The sequence below is a fragment of the Leucoraja erinacea genome, chromosome 10 (assembly GCF_028641065.1).
Source record: "Leucoraja erinacea ecotype New England chromosome 10, Leri_hhj_1, whole genome shotgun sequence".
NCBI classification, from domain to species: Eukaryota; Metazoa; Chordata; class Chondrichthyes; order Rajiformes; family Rajidae; genus Leucoraja; species Leucoraja erinaceus.
Window position 1 is genome coordinate 43,904,410 of NC_073386.1, and position 22,894 is coordinate 43,927,303.

At 42.6% G+C, this 22,894-nt stretch overlaps 1 protein-coding gene across 2 annotated transcripts in view; it reads right to left on the minus strand.

Moving 5' to 3' along the window:
* Nucleotides 1-22,894, minus strand: part of cachd1 (cache domain containing 1) — a 153,081-nt gene that overhangs the window by 34,336 nt on the left and 95,851 nt on the right. For both annotated transcript variants that reach the window (XM_055642075.1, XM_055642076.1), the window contains exons 3-7: nt 21,101-21,249; nt 9,021-9,127; nt 6,407-6,533; nt 4,339-4,483; nt 2,159-2,375 (exon numbers count right to left, since the gene is read on the minus strand). In XM_055642075.1, coding sequence (XP_055498050.1) covers nt 2,159-2,375; nt 4,339-4,483; nt 6,407-6,533; nt 9,021-9,127; nt 21,101-21,249 — 745 coding nt within the window. The remainder of the gene's footprint in view (nt 1-2,158; nt 2,376-4,338; nt 4,484-6,406; nt 6,534-9,020; nt 9,128-21,100; nt 21,250-22,894) is intronic.

Consider the following 22,894-nt stretch of genomic DNA (forward strand, 5'->3'; position numbering starts at 1 on the left):
CAGAACTATTGGATCATTGGAGTAAATCATCTTCTTTTCTCACCACCTTTATAAACTACTTCATTATATTTGCATCTCAATTTCTGTTCTGCAATGCCCCCCATATTATTGCTCGGCATAGAGCTTTGACTGCACAGAAGCAGGCCCTTTGGCCCAACTGGTACATGGCAAAGGTGCCTACCCACATTAGTTCCATTTGCCTGCATTTGGCCAATATCCCGTTCAAGGATTCCTCTCCAAGTATCTGTCCAAATGTCCATTAAGTGTTGTAATTGTATGCATCTCAACTACTTTCCTCTGGTAACTTCTATGTACACATTGCCGTTTACATGAAAATCCTGCCTTGTAGTTTCCATTTAAATATTTTCCATCTCACCACAAATCTATGCTGCCTAGCCTTAAATTCCTTTGCCCTCAGAAAAATATTATTATATATCGCATTTATGCCATATATTCATATATATATAATATATATTATAATATTTTATTATATATATATGTGTGTGTGTGTGTGTGTGTGTGTGTGTGTGTGTGTGTGTGTGTGTGTGTATAATATAATTAATATATAATTAATTTATAAAACTCTGTAAAGGCCACAGCCTCCTTTACTCCTGGTAAAACTATCCTAGCCTATCCTGTCTCTCCTTGTATATAAAGCCCTATATTTCCTGCAACATCCTTGTGAATCTTTTTTTTTAACGACATCTACAGCTTATTTAAATCCTTCCAATAAAAACGTCCCGCAATGTTCTAAGTGCAATGGCACCTAGAACATAATAGTCTATATAGTTCAGAGTTTATTTGAGGTTGTAGTGTTTAATAGCTGAATGGCTGTAGGGAAGACGGGGAGAAGGCAGGAGAATGGGATTAGGAGGGAGAGATAGATCAGCCATGATTGAATGGCAGGGTAGACTTGATGGGCCAAATGGCCTAATTCTTCTCCTATCACTTATGACCTTATGACCAACAGGGGACTTGGCATCGATCCATGTAGTACTCCACTGGACACAAGCTTACAATCAAAAAAAATATCGGTCCACCATTACCCTCTGGTTCCTATCACAAAGCCAAATTTGTATTCAAGAAACACAAGAATCTACAGATGTTGGAATCATGAGCTAAAAACCAAAAGCTTCTCCCTCCTTTTGTTTTTTCGCTAAATTTTGCTTCCAATTGGTCCGCTAACCCAGGATTCCACGTGCTCTATCCTTCCGGACCAGCTAATCACGTGGGATTTTGTCAAAGGTCTTTCTGGTCCAAATAGAGCAGCGATTGCACCTGAAACCTCTGCACTCTCTTTGTGAGGAGAACCCCCTTCTGCAATTATTAACATACAATGAGTCCATATTCCAATTTATGAAAGATAGTATCAGAAACTGAAAAAGAAAATAACACCATTAAAATAACACAGCCAGACAAAGATGGGATGACCTTGTGGATAGTCATGGGCCTGAGAATGTCATTTTGAAACCATATACTTGGATGGGCTAAGAACTGTGTGAGCAAAACAGGAGCATTCAAAGCATACAACTCCCTGGTCTGGTAGTTCACCCTAAACAATATAAACAGCCACAGAGTTTTCAGGATGCACTGACTATTCACTTGAGAATGAATCTTCGAATTATGTGACAGATAGTTTGCCACCCGAGCAGAAGCCAGTTGATGGAGAGATGGCAAGTGAATATAGGCATTAACCAACATCAATAAACCATTCAGGTTAGAACGTTCCAAGTTGAATGTCTGTGCTGGGGAACTGAGCTCAACTGTGATAGCAGTCGGGGCACCACATGGATAGGGGCACCTGGTGTAGTGTAGGGAGTGATAGGAAGGGAGGGGGACCAAAAAAAAAACCACAGCCCAGAGTCTCTAACCATGTTCAATGCCAAATAATCTGTGCAATACTGGATAAAACAAATAATCTACCAACAATAGAAGCCCGAGTTCATAAATGAACTTTAGGAGGGCCATTCATCCCCTGAAATTACCTAGGCAGTGCTGTCCAGTGCACAATGAGGAAAGAACTTAATAGGGAGGCACTTAAACATTGAAACACCAGTCACTCTGGTGCAAAAAAAATTAATAATTCTTGAAACTCAATTTTCAGCATTAAAGAGAAAGTTAAATATTCAAACTGTCATCAATGCCTCTGTACACTCACGTGAATGGACCCTCGTGCTGTTGTTTGTATTCTGAAGCAACTGAAATGCTTTGTGAAAGCCCACTGCATGCTGTGTGGCACCATCCACCGACTTTATGCCGCTAAGGAACGTGGTCATTTTTCTTTTAGTCTCACTGGTGGCCGGAGACAAGTATGTTTTGTAGCACTGGTCCAGAGAGCATGTTCGGACTGCATCTGCCACAGCCAGCACAGAAATCTGTGACAAAACAAAAATATTATTCCTGAAGAAATATTCTTCACTGGTTGTATTAATTCTTCTGTTCGCCTTGTTCCAACTTCAAAGTTAGTTTTAATGACAAAGTATTTTATTTTTATAGGTCACACAACAATTACTATATATTTATGCCATGAAGAATTATGTTCCTTTGGTTTTCTCATTATCTTCCTCCAACACTTGAAAGTACCCACTCAATTAGTGTGGTGCCACCAATCCTAAATGGTCATTCTTCATAACGAATGGGTCACTAACTGTAAGGAACAGATTTAAACCAACATTCTGCTCTGAATTATATATTACTCTTTTTGTACTTACACATATAATCTACCACCTTGTTTGTTCTACCCTGTTATGAAGGATTATGCCAACTCTTTACTGAGAGTGTGGTGCTTGTGTTTGACTATGCATGCAGGGTGGGCAAGACTTCAAGTGGGTGGGTTTGCATGCATGCTCCACAGCAACGGAATATAAAATTAGGAACATAGAATAAATTTGTGAAAATTAAAAAAAAACGCATTTGCTGAAACCCTGAAAACAAAGCAGAAAAATCCAGATAAAGTCATGTCAGGCAGCACCTACGGAAAAATAAAACCACCAGCGTTTTGATTTGGCGACCCTCTGTCAAAATGCAGTACATTAGTAACTGCAGTGCTTAGAAACACCATCTAATCTCCAGAGCAGAAATTATGCATTATCACCATTTTGTATGACTACTGAGCACAAAAGCAGGGGGGGGGTTGAAACGGGGTTTGCAGTCTCTCCCTGCGGGGGAATACGACCTTTTTGTCGTATTCCCCTTCTCTGCCTCCGTCTGCGCTGAGGCCTAATGGAGCTGACGACCTCGAGGCTCCGGAGGCAGAGCCCGCCAGGACTTGCCCTGAGCTCGCTCCCGTGAGGGTGGTCCGGCTCAGGGCTGGAAGAGGCTGGGACGCTCCCGTGAGGACGGCCAGCCCGAGGGTGGAACGAGGCTCCCGTCGGAGCGGCCGAGCTCGGGAAGGTGCGGCGCTGGCAGCCCGAGGGCGGTTCGGCGCCCAAGTCCGCGAGAAGAAGCGACGCCCAAGTCGGGGCGGCCCGATCCGGGGGAGGTTCGGCGCCCAAGTCGGGGCGGCCCAGCCCGAGGCTGAAGACGGCACAGTACTCACGTGAGTGTGGCTGGGACGGTGTTCTGGCGGCGGTGGCCTGAGTCCGGGGTTCGGCCGCGGGCCAGCAGCTGTTTCTGCAGGACTGGTGGGCGGCAGCTTCAACCACCCCGGGCCGCGGTGTTTGAGCCGCGGGACTGTTATAACATCACCCGGGTGGGGGTATCGCCCCAGCGCAGAGGGAGAAGAGGAGGGAAGAGACTGCGACCTAAGACTTTTGCCTCCATCACAGTGAGGAGATGCTGGGTGGACTCACTGTGGTGGATGTTAATGTGTGTTTATTGTTGTTTTATTGTATTGTATTATATGTATGACTGCTGCAATTTCGTTCAGACTAAGTCTGAATGACAATAAAAGGCTATCTATCTATCTATCTATCTATCAAACAAATATTCCCACTGAACAAATAAAGTTAAGCATTTGTACGAATTTTATCCATCCTCAGTGCTTTAAAGACTTGTATCATATTTCCAGATTAGTTGTGTAAGAAGTTGTAGAGAGATGTGGTGTGGTATAAGTAAGTAAGTAAGCAGGTTTATTGGCTAAGTATTCACATACAAGGAATTTGCCTTGGTGCTCTGCCCACAAGTAACAACATGACATACAGTGACAGTTACGAATCTCAGAAAACACTAAACATTAATAATAATAAAACATTAATGATAAAACACCATTGATCAAGCATGTGAACCAACAAAATACCAGATCAAAGGGAGGCTACAGATTTTTGGCTGTTGAGTAAAGCAACTACTCGTGGTATGTATTATGCATTAACCGTGCGGGTGAGGCTGAGAGGAACTAACCTTGTCATGCTCATCGATAGAGGTTAAAATTACTTGTGCAGCATCCTTGGCTATCTGCAGCTGGGTGTCTGTGGCCGAGGCCCCATGATCCACCACAACCACAATGTGCTTTGATTGTGGCCTCACCGTAGAAACATAAACAGGCCTGTACCAAAACAATACCAAAAATATTTGCAAGAGAGAATGGTAGACAAAGAATAAAATCAATGATTCTTTCATATTTTCCGCATGTTCCCTCACACCTGATTCACACCTTTGAAGGTACCAACTACCTGTATTCATGACAAAATATCATTCCTTCCTGGTATCGACCAGTGATTAATTAATTTTATCAACTAATACATACAAATCAGAAGGAGCTATTTTGCTGAATAACACATTTCCGCACAAAGGGAAATTGATTGGGATCTTGCACTTAGATCAAACTGAAAAGAAAAACTGAAATACTCAGCTGGTCAGGCCACATCTGTGGGAAGAGAAAAGGAGTTAATGCTTCAGGTCAATGATCTTCCATCACACCAGTGTTGATAACAAGACATCAACCCAAAATGTTTTTTTCTCTGCCTGACAAACATAATTATTTTCTGACTGTCAGGTCGGGGGGAGTTCACGGGTACCATGTAATCCCGTGCTACCTGCTCCATGGACGGATAGTCGGCGACTAAACCATCTCCCCCACCTGGTTTGCCAGATGAGGAGGGGGCTATGGACCCCCAGCAGGACCAAAAACAAGACCTGTCAAAGGGCAGATGAGCTCCTAGTGAGCCAATGGCCATCCACACTTCAGTAGAAGTTGAGATCACTGTTGTACATAGCATTGTAAGGCACCGTGCTCGTTGATGTTTTCAATGATAATGATGATTATTTTCTATATTTTTATTAGTTATCCAGAATTTCCATTATTTTCAATTTTTTTAAAATCTGAAATAATTAAAATTTGAGGAAAATAATACTGGTTGATCAGGAAGTTAAAAATACATCATGGAAGTTAATTAGAATTAAGCCAAGGAATTCACGTTGAATGATACAAATAACAAATTAAAGACCCAACACCATTTATTATCTAAAGACAGACACAAAATGCTGGAGTAACTCAGTGGGTCAGGTTAGGCAGTGACGCTTCGGGTGTGGACTCTTCTTCAGACCTATTGTGCGTGCGTGTATGTGTACGTGTGTGCGTATGTGCGTGGGCGTGTGTGTGTATGTATGTGTTTGTGTATGTGTGTATGTGCGTGTGTGTGTGTGCATGTGTATGCAGGTGTGAGTGTGTGGTGTGAGGGGGGGAGGAGGAGGGGAATGGAAGCAGGAAAAGATCAGGGCCGGCAACAGATGACCTCAGGTAAGGCGTTTCCCTGATAGGCCAATTGTTGGCTAGGGGGTTTGATCCCAGGAGGGATACGTCTTTGCGGACTGTGGAACCGGTTTACCGACTTTTAGTGGAGGAGGGAGGTGGTGGTGGTGGGGGGGGGGGGGGGGGGGGAAGGAACGAGGGGAGGAGTGGGATTAGCTGGGACTTCACACACATCTGCATTTCCTTTTTATTACATTGTATAATTATGCAGTAATCTGACTGCAACATATACATTATTTATGACAAAGCACTTTCATCTTCAGCTGGAGGTCCTACGTGCCATAGTCTTAAAACCCAGGGCTCTGCATACATTTCTCAATGCATTAAACTACAAAATCTATAAAACACATTTTAAAACTAATATATTGTTTAAGAAGGAACTGCAGATGCTGGAAATTCGAAGATAGACAAAAGTGCTGGAGAAACTCAGCGGGTGCAGCAGCATCTATGGAGCGAAGGAAATAGGCAATGTTTCGGGCCAAAACCCTTCTTCAAAATCTTCTTCAGAGTCTGAAGAAGGGTTTCGTCCCGAAACGTTGCCTATAAACTCACTTGAACTTGAGTTTCTCCAGCACTTTTGTCTACCTTTAAACTAATATATTTACTTTTAGCAATTTATTAAAACTACACATTCTGTGAAATCTTAGGTGACAAATGGCTTAAAAGGATAAAATAAAAATTCAATGCCCTTAAAAGAACAATACTACACATTCCTACCTGCTCCGATGTTCGTAGCCACCTTTGCAGCGAAACTTATGTGCAGGGAAAATGGTGAAAATCCCTTCTTCTGAACTGAAATATTGCCACTTAATGCCAGGATTTGACTTGAAGTTGTCAGCAAGCACTGTTGGGTTAAGGAAGCACGACTGTTTTCAAAATCAGCCGGGATATTTTACACAATCAACTACATTTTCAGGTCAATGGAAAGCCATTCATCCTCATCATTGACCTGCCCCCAAGTCGGCACTTACTGTCAGGTAAAGTTCAATGCATATCCTGCCCAATAAAGCTGAAAATGACAGCTGGATAAACCTTGTCCCTGGGATCAGTCAGCTGTCAAAATTCGAATTTTGCTGATCGCCTCTTGAAACTTTCAAATGAAGTTATTTGAAACTTTCAAAGAAGAGCTGCCATCTCTGCAAAATATCTGGCCCAATATCCTAACAGCTGGTTGGATCCAGAGAAAAACAGATCACATTTTGCTACAATATAAGGACCAGGAGGGTATATTTTCAGGCTGGGTATAATAGATGGACCTAGACTAAGTTTTCTGTTCAAATAGCTAGACAATCATGACTATAATGGGAATATTGATAACTGCATTTTTAAAAAAAGCAACTTAGAAATGAACAGTATCAGAGCTCAGAGGTGGACTCCAAATGCTGGTGTAACTCAGCGGGACAGGCAGCATTTCTGGAGAGAAGCAATGGATGACATTTCGGGTCGAGATCCTTCTTCTAAGAAGCTACAGTGCCCTCCCTCCACAATGTTTGCCACAAATACCCATTGTTTATTTATTTGCCTCTGTACTCCACAATTTGTGATTTGTAGCAGGAAAAAACACGTGGTTAAAGTGCACATTGTCAGATTTTAATAAAGGCAATTTTTATACATTTTGGTTTCACCATGCAGAAATGTCATGTAAATGAAAGTAGTCATGTAGTAGTCATGTTTAGTATTTTGTTGCATATCCTTTGCATGCAATGACTGCTTGAAGTCTGCGATTCATGGACATCACCAGTTGCTGGGTGTCTTCTCTGGTGATGCTCTGCCAGGCCTGTGTTGCAGCCATCTTTAGCTTATGCTTGTTTTGGGGGCTAGTCCTCTTCAGTTTTCTCTTCGGCATATAAAAGGCATGCTCAGTTGTGTTCAGATCGGGTGATTGACATGGCCACTCAAGAAATTACAATTTTTTAGCTTTGAAAAACTCCTTTGTTGCCTTAGCAGTATGTTGGGATCATTGTCTTGCTGTAGAATGAACCTTCGGCCAATGCGTTTTGAGGCATTTGTTTGAACTTGAGCAGATAGGATGTGTCTATACGCTTCATAAATCATTATGCTACTACCATCAGCAGTTGTATCATCAATGAAGATAAGTGAGCCAGTACCTTCAGCTGCCATACATGCCCAGGCAATAACCCCCCCTCCCACCCTGTGTTTCACAGATGAGGTGGTATGCTTTGGATCTTGGGCAGTTCCTTTTCTCCTCCATACTTTGCTCTTGCCATCATTGTGATATAAGTTAATCTTTGTCTCATCTGTCCAATAGATCTTTTTCCAGAATTGTGGTTGCACTTTCAAGTACTTCTTGGCAAACTGTAACCTGGCCATCCTATTTTTGCGGCTAACCAGTGGTTTGCATCTTGCAGTGTAGCCTCAGTATTTCTGTTCATGAAGTCTTCTGCAGACAGTGGTCATTGACAAATCCACATCTGACTCATGAAGAGTGTTTCTGATCTGTCGGACAGGTTTTGGGGGATTTTTCTTTATTATAGAGAATTCTTCTGTCATCAGCTGTGGAGTTCTTCTTTGGCCTGCCAGTCCCTTTGCCATTAGTAAGCTCACCAGTGCTCTCTTTCTTCTTAAAGTTTGATTTTGGTAAGCCTAAGGTTTGGCTGATGTCTCTAACAGTTTCATTCTTGTTTCTCAGTCTCATAATGGCTTCTTTGACTTTCATTGGCACAACTTTGGTCCCCATGTTGATAAACAGCAATAAAAGATTCCAAATGTGATGGAAAGACTAGGTGCTGAGAGCTCTCTTATACCAGCATTAAGGAGGCAATTAAAAACAACTGAGCAATTACAAACACCTGTGAAGCCATGTGTCCCACACATTATGGTGCCCTGAACTAGGGGGACTATGTATAAACACTGCTGCAATTTCTACATGGTGAAACCAAAATGTATAAAAATTGCCTTTATTAAAATCTGACAATGTGCACTTTAACCACATGTGATTTTTTTTCTATTACAAATCACAAATTGTGGAGTACAGAGACAAATAAATAAATGATGGGTCTTTGTCCCAAACATTATGGAGGGAATAACATTTTCCAGGTAGTAAAACTTGGCAAATCATAAAATTGATTGATAAAAGATAAAATGGCTTCATGGCCGGACTCACAAATGACATAGTAATATCATGCAATTATTCTTTTGTGAGTCAAGTCCTATACATGGGGTCAGGAAGAATGTGGAGATCGTTGATTAGGAGTCAGGAAGAGTATGGGACAATTGTCAAAGAAGGATAAGTACAATTATGACCATTGTTTCTTCTAAATCAGAGTGAAATCAATAAATTCATTAACTGCAGCACAAGCAATACACTAACCTGTGTTTAAGTCACGTCCAGGGTTAAATGCTCGGTTATTGACAGTCGTGGAAAGTCTATCACAACTGATGGTTTTTGAAACATTCGTGTTGAAATTTCCATCAAACCTATAAAGTAAAAAATTAAACCAAGATAATAGGTTTCACAATAAAGTACCCAGTAAAAGAATTGTGACTCCACTTCAGAATACATTACCGGCTCGTAGCATGAACAATGGCCATCTTGAACTAAAATCAGTTGAACTCAATATGGACATAGTATGAACATTAGCACTTTAATTTGTATCTCTTCAAATGAACCCATTTAGACTTCAATTGTTAGTTTAGTTAATCCATAGACAGTTGAAATGTATACAACAGTGGCACTTTGGCCGTGAAAAAAGCAAGATCCTTTTGGAGCATTTTACAAGTTTGATTTACTCAAAGGAAAAAAAAAATCTAAATTCAGTATTTCAGATGAGGCAATGATCAAAGAATTGTTGTAACAATGGCGGTCTCGCCATTCCAAGTTGCCATTGCAGCAAACTGAGTTGATGAGATGATGTATTGCGTGATTGATAGAGCTACATGTTTACATGAAATAAACACATAATTCCCACCATCACCTAACCAATTCTCCTCAGGATGAAGATTCACGCAAGGGCATCTGTCTTACCTTGTTGCTGAACAGTCATGTACGCATCGGATGACACCTTAAGGAATCACAGCAACTGATACTCATATAACCATCTTTCTACCAAGTATTGGAGAAATTATGCCTCCATCTTCTTAACTTACTGAATTTACAGAGAGCTGCAAGTATCCAAAGCTCTTCTATCTCAGATTATCTTAGATGAAACCTCTTACAATCTTGAAAGCTTTTGGCAATTTTAGGCCAAACATTAATTCCAGCGCCATTTTTCTTGTTGTTTCCCCGAAAGCAGGTTATCTGATAACTGCATTACTGTTCACTGAGACTTGCAGATACTGGCAGCTGTGACATCAGTTCAGCTGTGGATCCTCAACAATGATGAACCACCATTTAAAAAGGGAGCGCATCATTGCAAGGATCAAAGAACAGTATAGGCAGCTGAAGAACATACAAGTTATCCTCAGCGCTACGGTGAGAGCAATCTGTCAAAAAGGGCTTACTGGTGGCTGCTCACCTCTACTCATTAAGGGTCGTAAAATATTTTCAGACACAAAGATATTTTCAGTTGCAAAGATATTTTCAGATCTGACAAATCACAAGAAAATCAAAACATGAAAGGTGGAGAATATGCAGTACCCAGTCTGTTCTGCAGGCTGCTAGGATAAATATTTTGTTTTGTTGGACTCTAAATCCAAGCAAACCAATAGACACGATAAGAGCTTTAGTGTTTCACTCTACAACATCAAAGTATTATCGCAGGGCCGACAATGCAAGACTAACGTTTCTGGTGCTGAAGTCAGATTTTAATGCCAGAAAAATCCAGTTATACATCAAAATTCTGCACATAACATCTGTATAGAATGCCTGCATCAAATGTTTCAAACATTGTCTCTGTTGCCTGTGGAACTGTCAGTGGCATGCTTAGATCTCTCTCCCTTATAGGCAGAACTTTAAATGCATGTGGAGATAGCCATCACTTATTAATACGAAAGCTACATTAAATCTTTCAAAGGCCCACTTGAACTTCAGCACCGTCTTTGTTAAAAATCACTGTGCTCTCTGTAATTATCAAGGACTGCTCGTGAAACATCTGCCCCATTACTGTCCTTACCCACAGTACCGTCTAAAATGTCCATCAGCATGAAAACCATCTAGTGGTTCTAGTTTCAATTTAATGCATAAACGGCAAGGTCAGGGGAAAAAAAAGCACTGGATATTTTAATACATTCACCAGTTTCACTAACAAACTGAAGATGCTTCTCTTTACATCTAATATTTGACTTGTGTTTTGCAACGTATATTTAAAAACACAACAGTGCTGGCGATCCAAGCTGATCCATCTACATGTATACTATTGTAAGAATAAATCTAGGCATGTTTGATAATGGACCTAACTATGAACTACATCGGAATCATGTGCAAGAATAAAAGACAAGGGGAGAGTTAAATCTATTTATATAAAAAGTGTATGCCATTATTTCATCAATTGCACACAAACTATCCCAGATTGTTTCAACTTGCCCAGGGTGCCATGACTACAGCTGTGATGAGACTCTGCCTGCTCTTGTTGAGTGATCAAAAGGTAGAATGAAATTCTGCTTCCAAAAGCAGTCACATCGCTACAATTTTCCCAGCACTTCTTCCTGGATGGAATTTAATGAACAACTGATCGAAACACCCTCTCCAGAGAGAACTGCACTGCCTCAGTCATCCTGTTTGATCTCATTCCCTTTGGATACGCCAGTGCAGTCTTCAACTTGCAAGGCACTTACTTGATTGATATCTGCTCTGATGTGCTTCAGCACTTTGAACATCACATAGTAAAATCCCATTGGACCGGCCAACTTCTATTCAACAGAATAGGAATTGCAAAAGAACTGGAGCTAATGCAGAACATAAAAACTACATACTTTGGCAGTTCCATGAATTTTATTTCAAAACCCAGACTTCGAGCAAATTCCAAATCAACTAAAACCAGACTGGCCTTATCATGCAAAACACATTTTGTAAAAATGTTTCATATGGAAACAGGAAAGAAAATCTATACTCTGACATAGCTTCTAATGTCTGCCAGAACAGCTCTTCCCCATTAGTCTACAGATTCTTTACTATCCCTATGCAACATATGTTGCATTTCAAAATGTTTGACCTCACCTTCTCACTCATTTTCTCATCTCACCGATTCCACGGTGGCAGGGCTGCAGAGCCTGTTTAAGCTTCAGGCCATATTTCATGCCTGGATCTATTGTAAGCTAGCAATTATTTCTCATCCATGTGGGGCGTCATAAGAAAACCAATCTTCGTCTCGCCTTACCACCAAATATGTTCATGGAAAAAAATACGTTAATCACAGGCAGCAAGCAAAGCTATTTTCACCTCTTGACCCTAGAAATGATCAGGAGAACCGATGTCAACTTTAGCATTCCAATTGCTAACCAAACTACACTGTGGTATATTAGCATTGCCCAAACTGCAAGCCTGGGATCTTTCTACAAAACACAACGTGCTGGAGGAACTTAACAGGTCAGGTAGTATCTGCCACGGGAGGGGAAAAAAAACAAGTGACATTTAGCGTCGGGACCATTCTTTAAACCGATTGGGTTAATTCAATGCTACGGTCAGTTATGCATCCATGCATAATTGTGGCTAAGGGGATCAGGGGGTATGGAGAGAAGGCAGGTACGGGATACTGTTGGATGATCAGCCATGATCATATTGAATGGCGGAGCAGGCTCGAAGGGCCGAATGGCCTACTCCTGCACCTAATTTCTATGTTTCTAACCAACATTAACTTATCGTTACCAAAGTTACCCAAGGCACCAAACAATGAAACTGCAAAGCTTTATGGATAAACACAGTCTTTTGCTCATCTATACAATATCATAACATGTATTTTCTATCTGATGTGGAAATATTGCTTACATTCCCCCCCATTCACACAGGATAGACAGTAACAGCTCCAATGCAACCCAAGGCCAGATCAGCCTTTTCAGCAACAGTGTAATGTGCCGGAGGATTGTTTTGGCTTTTGGTGTTGAGAAACGTCATAAGTAGGCACCAACAGCAGAAAAATAAAGAAAAGTGAAGAAAATCATTTCCCAAATTTTCTTTTCGCAAATTTGGGTGATGAGTACACTTAGATCTTTGTGTCATTCACTAATTACACTATTTAAATGTTAGCTCCTGTGTATGTGTACACCTCTCATGTGTATAATTTTACATTTACAATTCTATCCATGACATATGTTGCAAATACAGGTGCACAACCTTTTATCCGAAAGCCTTGGGACCAGACATTTTCGTAATTCAGAATTTTTCGGCTTTCGGAATGGCAGATTTTTAGCTTAGATTTTAACGGCTGACTCAGTGGTAGAGTGCTCGGCTCATATCCGCAAGGTCGCGAGTTTGCGCCTCGATCCGGCAGTTACTCGATCGCAAGTTTGAGTCTTCAATGTAGTTTTTTTCTTGCAGAATAGGAGAGAATAGGGAGGGTTAGGCTGGGATCATTCTCTGCAAGATAATCTTAGTGCGGGAGACAAGTGTAGGAGAGGTGTACTGACTGTGTGGGCAGAACTTTGGAAGTGATTGCCCACCATTCTCAAAAGCCGCTGTGTCTCCCTGTCCCTCCAACTCCAGAGGAATCCGCTCCCCGATGCGCCGCTACGGCGACAAGTGGCAGTTCGCCCACAGCCCGAGCTGCGCCCCCTCATCCGCAACCCGGGTTCCTCTGGAGTTGGAGCGGGGCTGGGCTAGAGTTGTTGCTGGCTGTGAGTCTCTGGGATCTCCGTGCTTGCAGTGGGCCTGGGGGTCGGTGTCCCGATGAGGGGGCGCAGCTCGGGCTGTGGGCGAACTGCCACTTGTCGCTGTAGCGGCCCATCGGGGAGCGGCATCTGGTGGTCCTGACGTTTCTCAGTTCCTGTCCAGGGGGGTGGCCGGAGACGTCAGGACCAACAGGAACCCGCTCCCCGATGCGCCGCTACAGCGACAAGTGGCAGTTCGCCCACAGGTCGAGCTGCGCCCCCTCATCTGCAACCCGGGTTCCTCTGGAGTTGGAGCGGGGCTGGGCTAGAGTTGTTGCTGGCTGTGAGTCTCTGGGATCTCCGTGCTTGCAGTCGGTGTCCCGTTGGTCCTGACGTCTCCGGTCACCTCCCTGGACTGGAGCTGAGACTGGGAACTGTACCGCCCTTGCCCCCTCCCTCTGCAACTGCAAACAACCCCACAGTTCCCAGTCTCAGCTCCTGTACAGGGGGTGGCCGAAGACGTCACAGCCCGAGCTGCGCCGCTCATCCGTAACCTCAAGACCAAGACGTACCTTGCACACCATCAGCTTCGGTCCCTACGGGGAGCGTGTTCCTCTGGAATTGGAACGGGGCTGGGCTGCTGCTGGCTGTGGGTCTCTATGATCTCCGTGCTTGCAGTGGGCCTGGGGGCCGGTGTCCCGTTGGTCCTGACGTCTCCGGTGACTGGCACTGGCTCCGACATGAAGACAGTGCAAAACCCCCGCGCCGGTGCAATGGGCGGGGAGCTGGAGAGGGGAGGGAAGGGGTCACACACATGGCCAGGAAGCAGAGGGGTGTAGGTGGGGTGAAACTTAAGGGAGCGACAATTTGCTGCTGCCTGCACGCTGAGTTAAAAAGTTCTCATGCAAGACTCACGATCCACTGTGTATCGTGAGTCTACCGTGGGAACTTTTTAACTCAGCGGGCAGGCAGCAGCAGATTGTCAATTATTAACCCTCCTGCGCAATATACCCTCACCTTCTCTTTTATGAATGGGGATTTAGTTCCCCTTTCTTCGAGGACCGACCGGAGGTTCCGCTGTCACCTCTGCGGGCCGCCCTCGGTGAACGTTTTCAAGGACCTTTCTTCAAGGACTGAAAAAATGTCGCTATTCGGAGGTTTTCGTTATTTGGAACTTCGGATAAAAGGTTGTGCACCTGTACATGCATCTTTGTAGGAACATTTGTTTCTAGAGCAAATTGTGTTTGATTAATACAATACAATACGGTTTTATTCGTCACATTGCAAATAAGGTGCAAGTGAAATGAATTTGCCAGCAGCGGTACAATGATAAAGAACACATAAATACGCAATAAAAATTTAACACATACATCCACCACAGCATTCATCACTGTGGTCATTTTAATTTTTAAAGCTATATGTATTTATTCTGTTTTTATTAACCGCACTGATGGGAACTGATTGAGAAACAATTTTTTCGTTTCATCTGTGTATGTAAGTACTCAGTTAAAATGACATTAAAGTAAATACTAAATGCTGAATCACTGTGGTGGAAAGCACAAAAATTGGCCAGTCCTCCTCCACTTTCCCCCGTGGTCGGGACCTCAACCCTCCGCAGTCATCGCTGCGGGCGTCCAGATGTGCAGACAAGGTCATGTTTGTGTTGTTAATGTCATCATAACTAAATACAACAATAAATCCAGTGAAATTCTGCAACATCCTACATTAGAATTAAATTAATCTTCTGTTGAAAAATGCTGCATTTAATCCATAATTTTATAATCATTTTGATATATTTTCAGATTATGTTTTCATTTAGTGGTTTAGCTTGGTGAAGGACTCATAGCACATTGAAAGCATACTGCAGCCAACACCATACACTACAATTGTTTCTAGTTTTCCAATAGTAGACGAGAGCAGGATTTTGCACTCTGTCTCACTGAATGATTGCTGTTCCCAAAGATATCTATGTTCAATCTCTACAACCAACAGATGACACTGTGGTGGTGGTGGGCCTGATCTCCGATAACGATGAGAAGGCGGCTGATCTGGCACTCTGGTGTCAGGACAACAGCCTCCTTTAGAATGTCACAAAAACTAAGGAGCTGATTGTGGACTTTAGAAGGGCTCAACATCCAAGGACGTACACGCCACTGGAGATAAATCGGACTACTGTGGATAGGGTGAGCAGCTTCAAATACCTGGGAGTCCACATCACAGAGGATCTGACATGGACAACACACACTGCCGCACTGGTGAGTAAGGCAAGGCAGCACCTTTACCACCTCAGGCAGCTGAGGGAATTCAGAGTCTCTCTGAGGATCCTTCAGTGCTTCTACTCTGGGGCAGTAGAAAGCATCTTGTCTGGTAACATCTCAATCTGGTTTGGGAACAGCTCTGCCCAGGACAGGAAGGCTCTGCAGAGAGTAGTGCGCTCGGCCGAAAGCACCAGGGGAACTACACTCATCCCCCTGCAGGACCTATACACCAGGAGGTGCAGATCCAGAGCCAGCAACATTACGGGGGACCCCTACCACCCCAGCAACCGACTGTTCCAGCTGCTACAGTCAGGCAAGCGCCTCCGCTGTCACGCTGTAGAAACATAGAGGATGAGACGGAGTTTCTTCCCACCGGCCATCAGGACTGTAAACTCTTATCTCACCAGGGACTAATTTACTGTTGTGTTGTGTCTCTTTTTTCTCTCCTTTTTTCTAAAATCTAAATACTTGTTCTGTTCTATTCTGTTGTTTTTGCACAATCCGCAGGTTTTGCCACTTTCATTTCACTGCACATCTTGTATGTGTAAGTGACAAATAAAGTTGACTTGACTTGACTTGCTAAAGACATCTGTGCAGGAATCACATTTAATGAATTATAATTGCTAAACTTACACCTAAATGTGGCCATTTGACTACCAATTGAAGCCTTTAATGTCACACTGTCCAATAAGCCCTGAACCATGGTTTTATTGCAAAACTTAATGTCCTCTTATTTAGTGGTTCCCAATTATGTAAGACCTAGAGAAATAAAAGCAAATGCCTGACAAGACCTCTGGTACCTAGAGCAGTCATGAAAACAAATAGTTCTGACTGACATTCTAGTAATTAACAAAAGTTTATTTTATAAAATAGACACCAATTTGAATGGAAATTCTCAACAAGCCACACTGGCTACCTAGTCCAGGTGCAACTATCAATACAGTTAACTGGCACATGCAACTTAAAGTCAACCATGGAACAATTACCCATCAGTCTAAATGGGGGCTGTAGCACTTAATTAGGGTCACATCAGAAATCTTTCAAAAGTGGTCATAGCTTTCGTGATCTTTCCAGTACATTCAGTATTCCCCAGTGGCTGAATCAAAAATAAATGGTCCTGGCCTGCATCAAAGCAACTATCATTCTTCTGAATGCATGCTGTTACTAAGCCACTCTATTGTTCACATAGTGGGGAAGTTACTTTCAGGAATCAAGCCTGGATTCTCAAAGGTTACCAGAAAAAGTAAAGACCAACACTCAAAATCTCCAATATCAGAGTACGAGCAAATCCCTGACACCGCCAATGCTGGGATGTTATCATCAAATAATTATTAAGCATAACTAAATTCTTATCCTCAAATTGGAGACCTTCCATTATCAACCATAAAAACACAATTTTGAGTCTGGATTTGGTGTACCTTTAACCTCTATGTTTAGTTCCACACCTCTTGGAATATGTGGATATACTCTGTTTAGATAATCTGGTTCCCTAAAGAGCTTTTATTTTTTTTAACGTATTTGATTTTATTTTCATTAATTTATCTACATTGCTGGACGTATGCAGCTATTAGTTTTATCTGGAGGGTTTGGATCAGAAGGAGAAATAGAGGGATTAATTAGTTTTTTTTTTTTTTTAAAGTGAAATTGATTAATATAATTCCATACACTTAGCAAAACAGTAGACTAACTGATAAATGTAGCATACACAGATTTACTCGCTGGTGGGATATAACAACTTGCATTAAAAACAACATTGCATCAAGTTGTTTAAGAAGGAACTGCAGATGCTGGAAAATTGAAGGTAGACAAAAATGCTGAAGAAACTCAGCGGGCGAGGCAGCATCTATGGAGCAAAGGAAATAGGCGAAGTTTCGGGTCGAAACCCTTCTTCAGCCTTGACACCAGTCTGAAGAAGGGTCTCGACCCGAAACTTTGCCCATTTCCTTCGCTCCATAGATGCTGCCTCATCCGCTGAGTTTCTCCAGCATTTTTGTCCACCAACATTTCATCAGATGGCTGATGGAAGCAAGGTAATTATGAAAAAGTAGAGTTGGTAGTTGTCAGCTAAAGGATCTGGCTGCGTGGGAAAGTGTTGCCAAATTGAGTCCAAAAAAAGAGTATAATCAAACAAAAAAAGTTTCAAATACTGAAGGAGATATTTTCTGCAAAAAAAGGCTTTTTACAACCAAAGCCACTTTTGTGAGGAATGGAGTGGGGCAAAGATGAAAAATACCCCTAATGTCAAGGAGTGAATTAAGTGAACATGGAATTAGGAAGAGTGGAGCAGTTATGGACAGAGTTAATAATCCGGGGAACAAATTATTGGAGAGAAGAAAGAGAAAAAGTTGGACTTCAGGTTGTTTGGAGGAGGAGGAGATAAGGTAGAAGGTTATAACACTAGAAATGGGCAAACTGAAGTGATGGGCTCTGACTGCCCCTGCAGTCCTGGACAATGCCAGGTTTAAAGCCGGTCTGTAACGAGTTTACAGATGTAAACTGTCATGAAAGTGGCAGTTCAATTGAATCAATAATGACAGTGAAAGACACACAATACGAAAGCCAAGGCTTTTGCTGCCATAAGCCTTGGATATTGTATACCTAGCTTTTTTGTTCAGACCAAATTGGACTACTGTAATACCATTGTGTAGCTACTGTTACAGCGCCCTCCATAATGTTTGGGACAAAGACCCATCATTTATTTATTTGACTCTGTACTCGACAATTTGTGATTTGTAATAGAAAAAAAAATCACATGTGGTTAAAGTGCACATTGTCAGATTTTATTAAAGGCCATTTCTATACATATTGGTTCCACCATGTAGAAATTACAGCTGTGTTATATACATATTCCCCCCCATTTCAGGACACCGTAATGTTTGGGACACATGGCTTCACAAGCGTTTGTAATTGCTGAGGTGTGTTTAATTGCCTCCATAATGCAGGTATAAGAGAGCTCTCACCACCTAGTCTTTCCTCCAGTCTTTCCATCATCTTTGGAAATTTTTATTGCTATTTATCAACATGAGGACCGAAGTTGTGTCAATGAAAGTTAAAGAAGCCAATGTGAGACTGAGAAACAAGAATAAAACTGTTAGAGATATCAGCCAAACCTTAGGCTTACCAAAATCAACTGTTTGGAACATCTGGTGAGCTTACTAATCGCGAAGGGACTGGCAGGCCAAGGAAGACCTCCACGGCTGATGACAGAAGAATTCTCTCTATAATAAAGCAAAATCCACAAACACCTGTCCCGACAGATCAGAAACACTCTTCAGGAGTCAGGTGTGGATTTGTCAATGACCACTGTCTGCAGAAGACGTCATGATCAGAAATACAGAGGCTACACTGCATGATGCAAACCACTGGTTAGCTGCAAAAATAGGATGGCCAGGTTACAGTTTGCTAAGAAGTACTTAAAAGAGCAACCACAGTTCTGGAAAAGGGTCTCGTGGACAGATGAGATGAAGATTAACTTATATCAGAGTGATGTTAAGAGCAAAGTATGGAGGAGAGAAGGAACTGCCCAACATCCAAAGCATACCACATCATCTGTGAAACACGGTGGTGGGGGTGTTATGGCCTGTTGTTATGTGTTATGGGTGTTATGGGTGTTATGGGCAGGGGCGGAAAACCCCGGGGGGGGGGGGGGGGGGGGGGGCAGAGGGGACACGTCCCCACCATGTTTTGAGAGGTGGGGGACATCCCCCCCCAAGATTTTAAAATCCGGTGAAATCTCCGTTTTCTGCGAGACAGTGGGGGTGGGACTGATGATCGAGGTCGCCGAATTGGAGGAGAGAGACGTCGGTCAGCAGGCAATTCGGGCAAGACATAATGATTCAGCGCGATGATTGGAGGAGGGAAGAGTGGGGAGCGGGGGACTGAGGATAGAGCGCGGTGACTGGAGAAGGGAGACGTGGCACAGACCTGCGCTTCATCCGCACCCAGGATGATCCCGGCTCTCCGGTGCTGTCCTGTCCCCCCCCCCCCCCCCCCCCCCCCCCCCCCCCCCCCCCCCCCCCCCCCCCCCCCCCCCCCCCCCCCCCCCCCCCAAAACCCCCCCTATAGGATCTTTGGTTGGGAATCAGTCGGGCCAGCGCAGAGAAACAGCGCTAAACCCAGCTAACTCTGCCTGTCCCGCTAGGTGAGCCGACAGCCTTCCTGGACGCGGGAAATATGGCCAGCGCGGAGAAGCAGCGCTGGTATCCCGTCAGTCCAGACAAGGCTGTAGTTAACCCGGTGAGACAGGCAGAGTTGAGCTGTATTTAGTGCTGGATTGAGCCTCCGAAGCCGTCCATGCGTGTGTGTGTGTGCGCGCGTGTATGCGCGCGGGGCTGTCAAAAATTTGTGTCCCCCGGTCCCCTCCATGTTTTGATAGCGAGTTCCACTCTTGATTATGGGGGTGTTATGGCTACTGAAGGTACTATCTCACTTATCTTCACTGATGATACAACTGCTGATGGTAGCAGCATAATAAATTCTGAAGTATATCGATACATCCCATCTGCTCAAGTTCAAACACATGCCTCAAAACTCATTGGCCAGCAGTTCATTCTACAGCAAGACAATGATCCCAAACATACTGCTAAAGCAACAAAGGAGTTTTTCAAAGCTAAAAAACGGTCAATTCTTGTGGCCAAATCAATCACCCCATCTGAACTCAATTGAGCATGCCTTTTATATGCTGAAAAGAAAACTGAAGGGGACTAGCCCCCAAAACAAACACAAGCTAAAGATGGCTGAATACAGGCCTGGCAGAGCATCACCAGAGAAGACACCCAGCAAGAGGTGATGTCCATGAATCGCAGACTTCAAGCAGTCATTGCATGCAAAGGATATGCAACAAAATACAAAACATGACTACTTTCATTTACATGACATTGCTGTGTCCCAAACATTTTGGTGCCCTGAAATGGGGGGTCTATGTATAAACACTGTTGTAATTTCTACATGGTGAAACCAAAATGTATAAAAATAACCTTTATTAAAATCTGACAATGGGCACATAAACCACATTGTGGTGGCACCTGGTGGCTAGCCACAGGCATAGCGAACCCTCGGCTCAGGAAGGAGGAGTTGAGCGTCTCGGAGTGGGAGGCGTTTGGTCATGGGGTCTGACCCGGAGTATTTAAGGTCGGGTAAGGCCCGGTCACGGGGTTGGAGTTCAAAGCAGCATGGTGACAGTAATAAAAACACATTTCGTCATCATAACTTTGTTTTCGACTCATTCTTGGCTGATCTCCTGGAGCCCCTGCTACAACGTGTGATTTTTTTTCTATTGCAAATATCAAATTGTGGAGTGCAGAGGCAAATAAATAAATGATGGGTATGTTGGTCAGGCTGCACAGTATGTTGGTCAGGCTGCACAGTATGACTTTATGACTCTAACTGTACATCGACACCATTAGCACATGAAGACTGCTAGAATCCGAGAAGTGGTGAAAAAAATACCTACTCCATCATTGAAGGTGGAATCGTGCAACAGTCCTGGATAGCCGTCAATGGTGATGTTAAGTGAGCTGTGTAGGATGCTTCCACTACTTGCTTGTTCCGATTCACGACATCGAGGTAGCGATTAAACTTCTCTCTTATCTTTTTAGCCAGCTGTTGTAGGAACAAAGGCATAACAAAAATATGAGATCATAGATGAGTGTTGCTACCAGTTTACTATCATGTGCAATGATTTATCGTGATACTTTTCTTTTCAACTCATCCTGAAGTACATCATTGTTAGCAGATGCATACCTTTCCACCATCAATCATATCAGCAGGAGTAAAGCTTTCCCATATTCTGGGCCAATAGTCTCCATAAACTATTTGCAACAATTTGCTATGCCAAAGACATCTCAAACTTCCATCTCAAATATAGCTCAAGCAGTCCTCAATGCTTTTAGCAAATTGTGGTGTACATGTTCAGTTTTTCACCAACTTATACGAGGGAATTGGCTTTAAATTAATTTTGTGCAAGATCCTTCCCAGAGGCAAATAGACGGAAATCAAGGGGAGATTCACTGTTTACTTAATTGTAAAGAATTTGACCCCATATTTTGAAAATCTTAGCAACGTAAAGAACGGACCAAAAAATGATCAGATTTAGGGTGGGCAACCAACCGTGAGAATGATTTATTCATAAATGTAATACACAATATGGATAAGGCTATGAAAACTGAAAATTCCTCATTTATGTTCATGTGAAACATCTTAAATGGCCCCAGCTCATTTTCACATTTAGACATCAACATTTCAACTAAAAAAAAATAAAAGAATATTGCAATCAAGTTTTATAATAAAGTAACTTGCAGAATATGAACCATCACGCCAACACGAAAAATACATTGACCAATTATATTAACATTTATATCTAGTTCATTCGAAAATAGGTTCATTTTATTTTTTTCCCCCTTCCAGGAGCTAATAATCCACAAAAGCCTCTAGCCTTGCAGAGTAAATGGAGGGAGCTGTAAGTGGGGAGGGTGGCAAGAGTGAAATGGGGCATGAGGTAGGAAAGAGACAAAAGAAATCAGCCAAGGTTGCTGCTTCTGATTACCATGTGGATCTATTCAGAAAGTAACATCAAAGCACAAACTGTTTAGCTATTCCATGTATACATTTGTATTACCAACACGGATGCTTAAAATATGAATATTTTATGAACTCCATATGAATTTTACCATGTATCATCTACAATTGTGAACAGTGATTAAAATATGAAATTAAAGGTTTCAGTCATTTGCAAAGTAAAAATCAGAAAAATAATTTGGTGCAGAGATAAAGCTCTGATCCTCTTTGATCAGCTAAGAATGAGGCTCTATGTTTTTGTCCAAAATGTCTACTTCTGGTTTACATCTGTGCACAAACAATGTGAGAATCCTAACTAAATACTCTTGTCTTTTCACAGGAGAGAATTATAGTTAAAACAATGTTTTGGCATTCACCAACAAGTTTCTTATTAGAAACTGTTAAATTATTAATCTCAAATTTTACTGTAAGTTAAGGGCCTGTCTCACTTTCCCGAGCTGCTCACGAATTCTCCCGTGTTTTCCCCTTGATTCAAACTCGGAGAATGTTCATAACGGTCCATAGGAGGCCGTAGATATATCGTAGCGGCTCGTTATGTCAGCCGTAGGTACTCGGGGAATCAGGAAAGTCGGGACGTTTTTTCCAGCATGTCAAAAAATGTCCACGAGTAAAAAGATAGTTGGGAGGAGAAAAATTGCAACATTTAATGCCCCGAGTACCTACGGCTGAC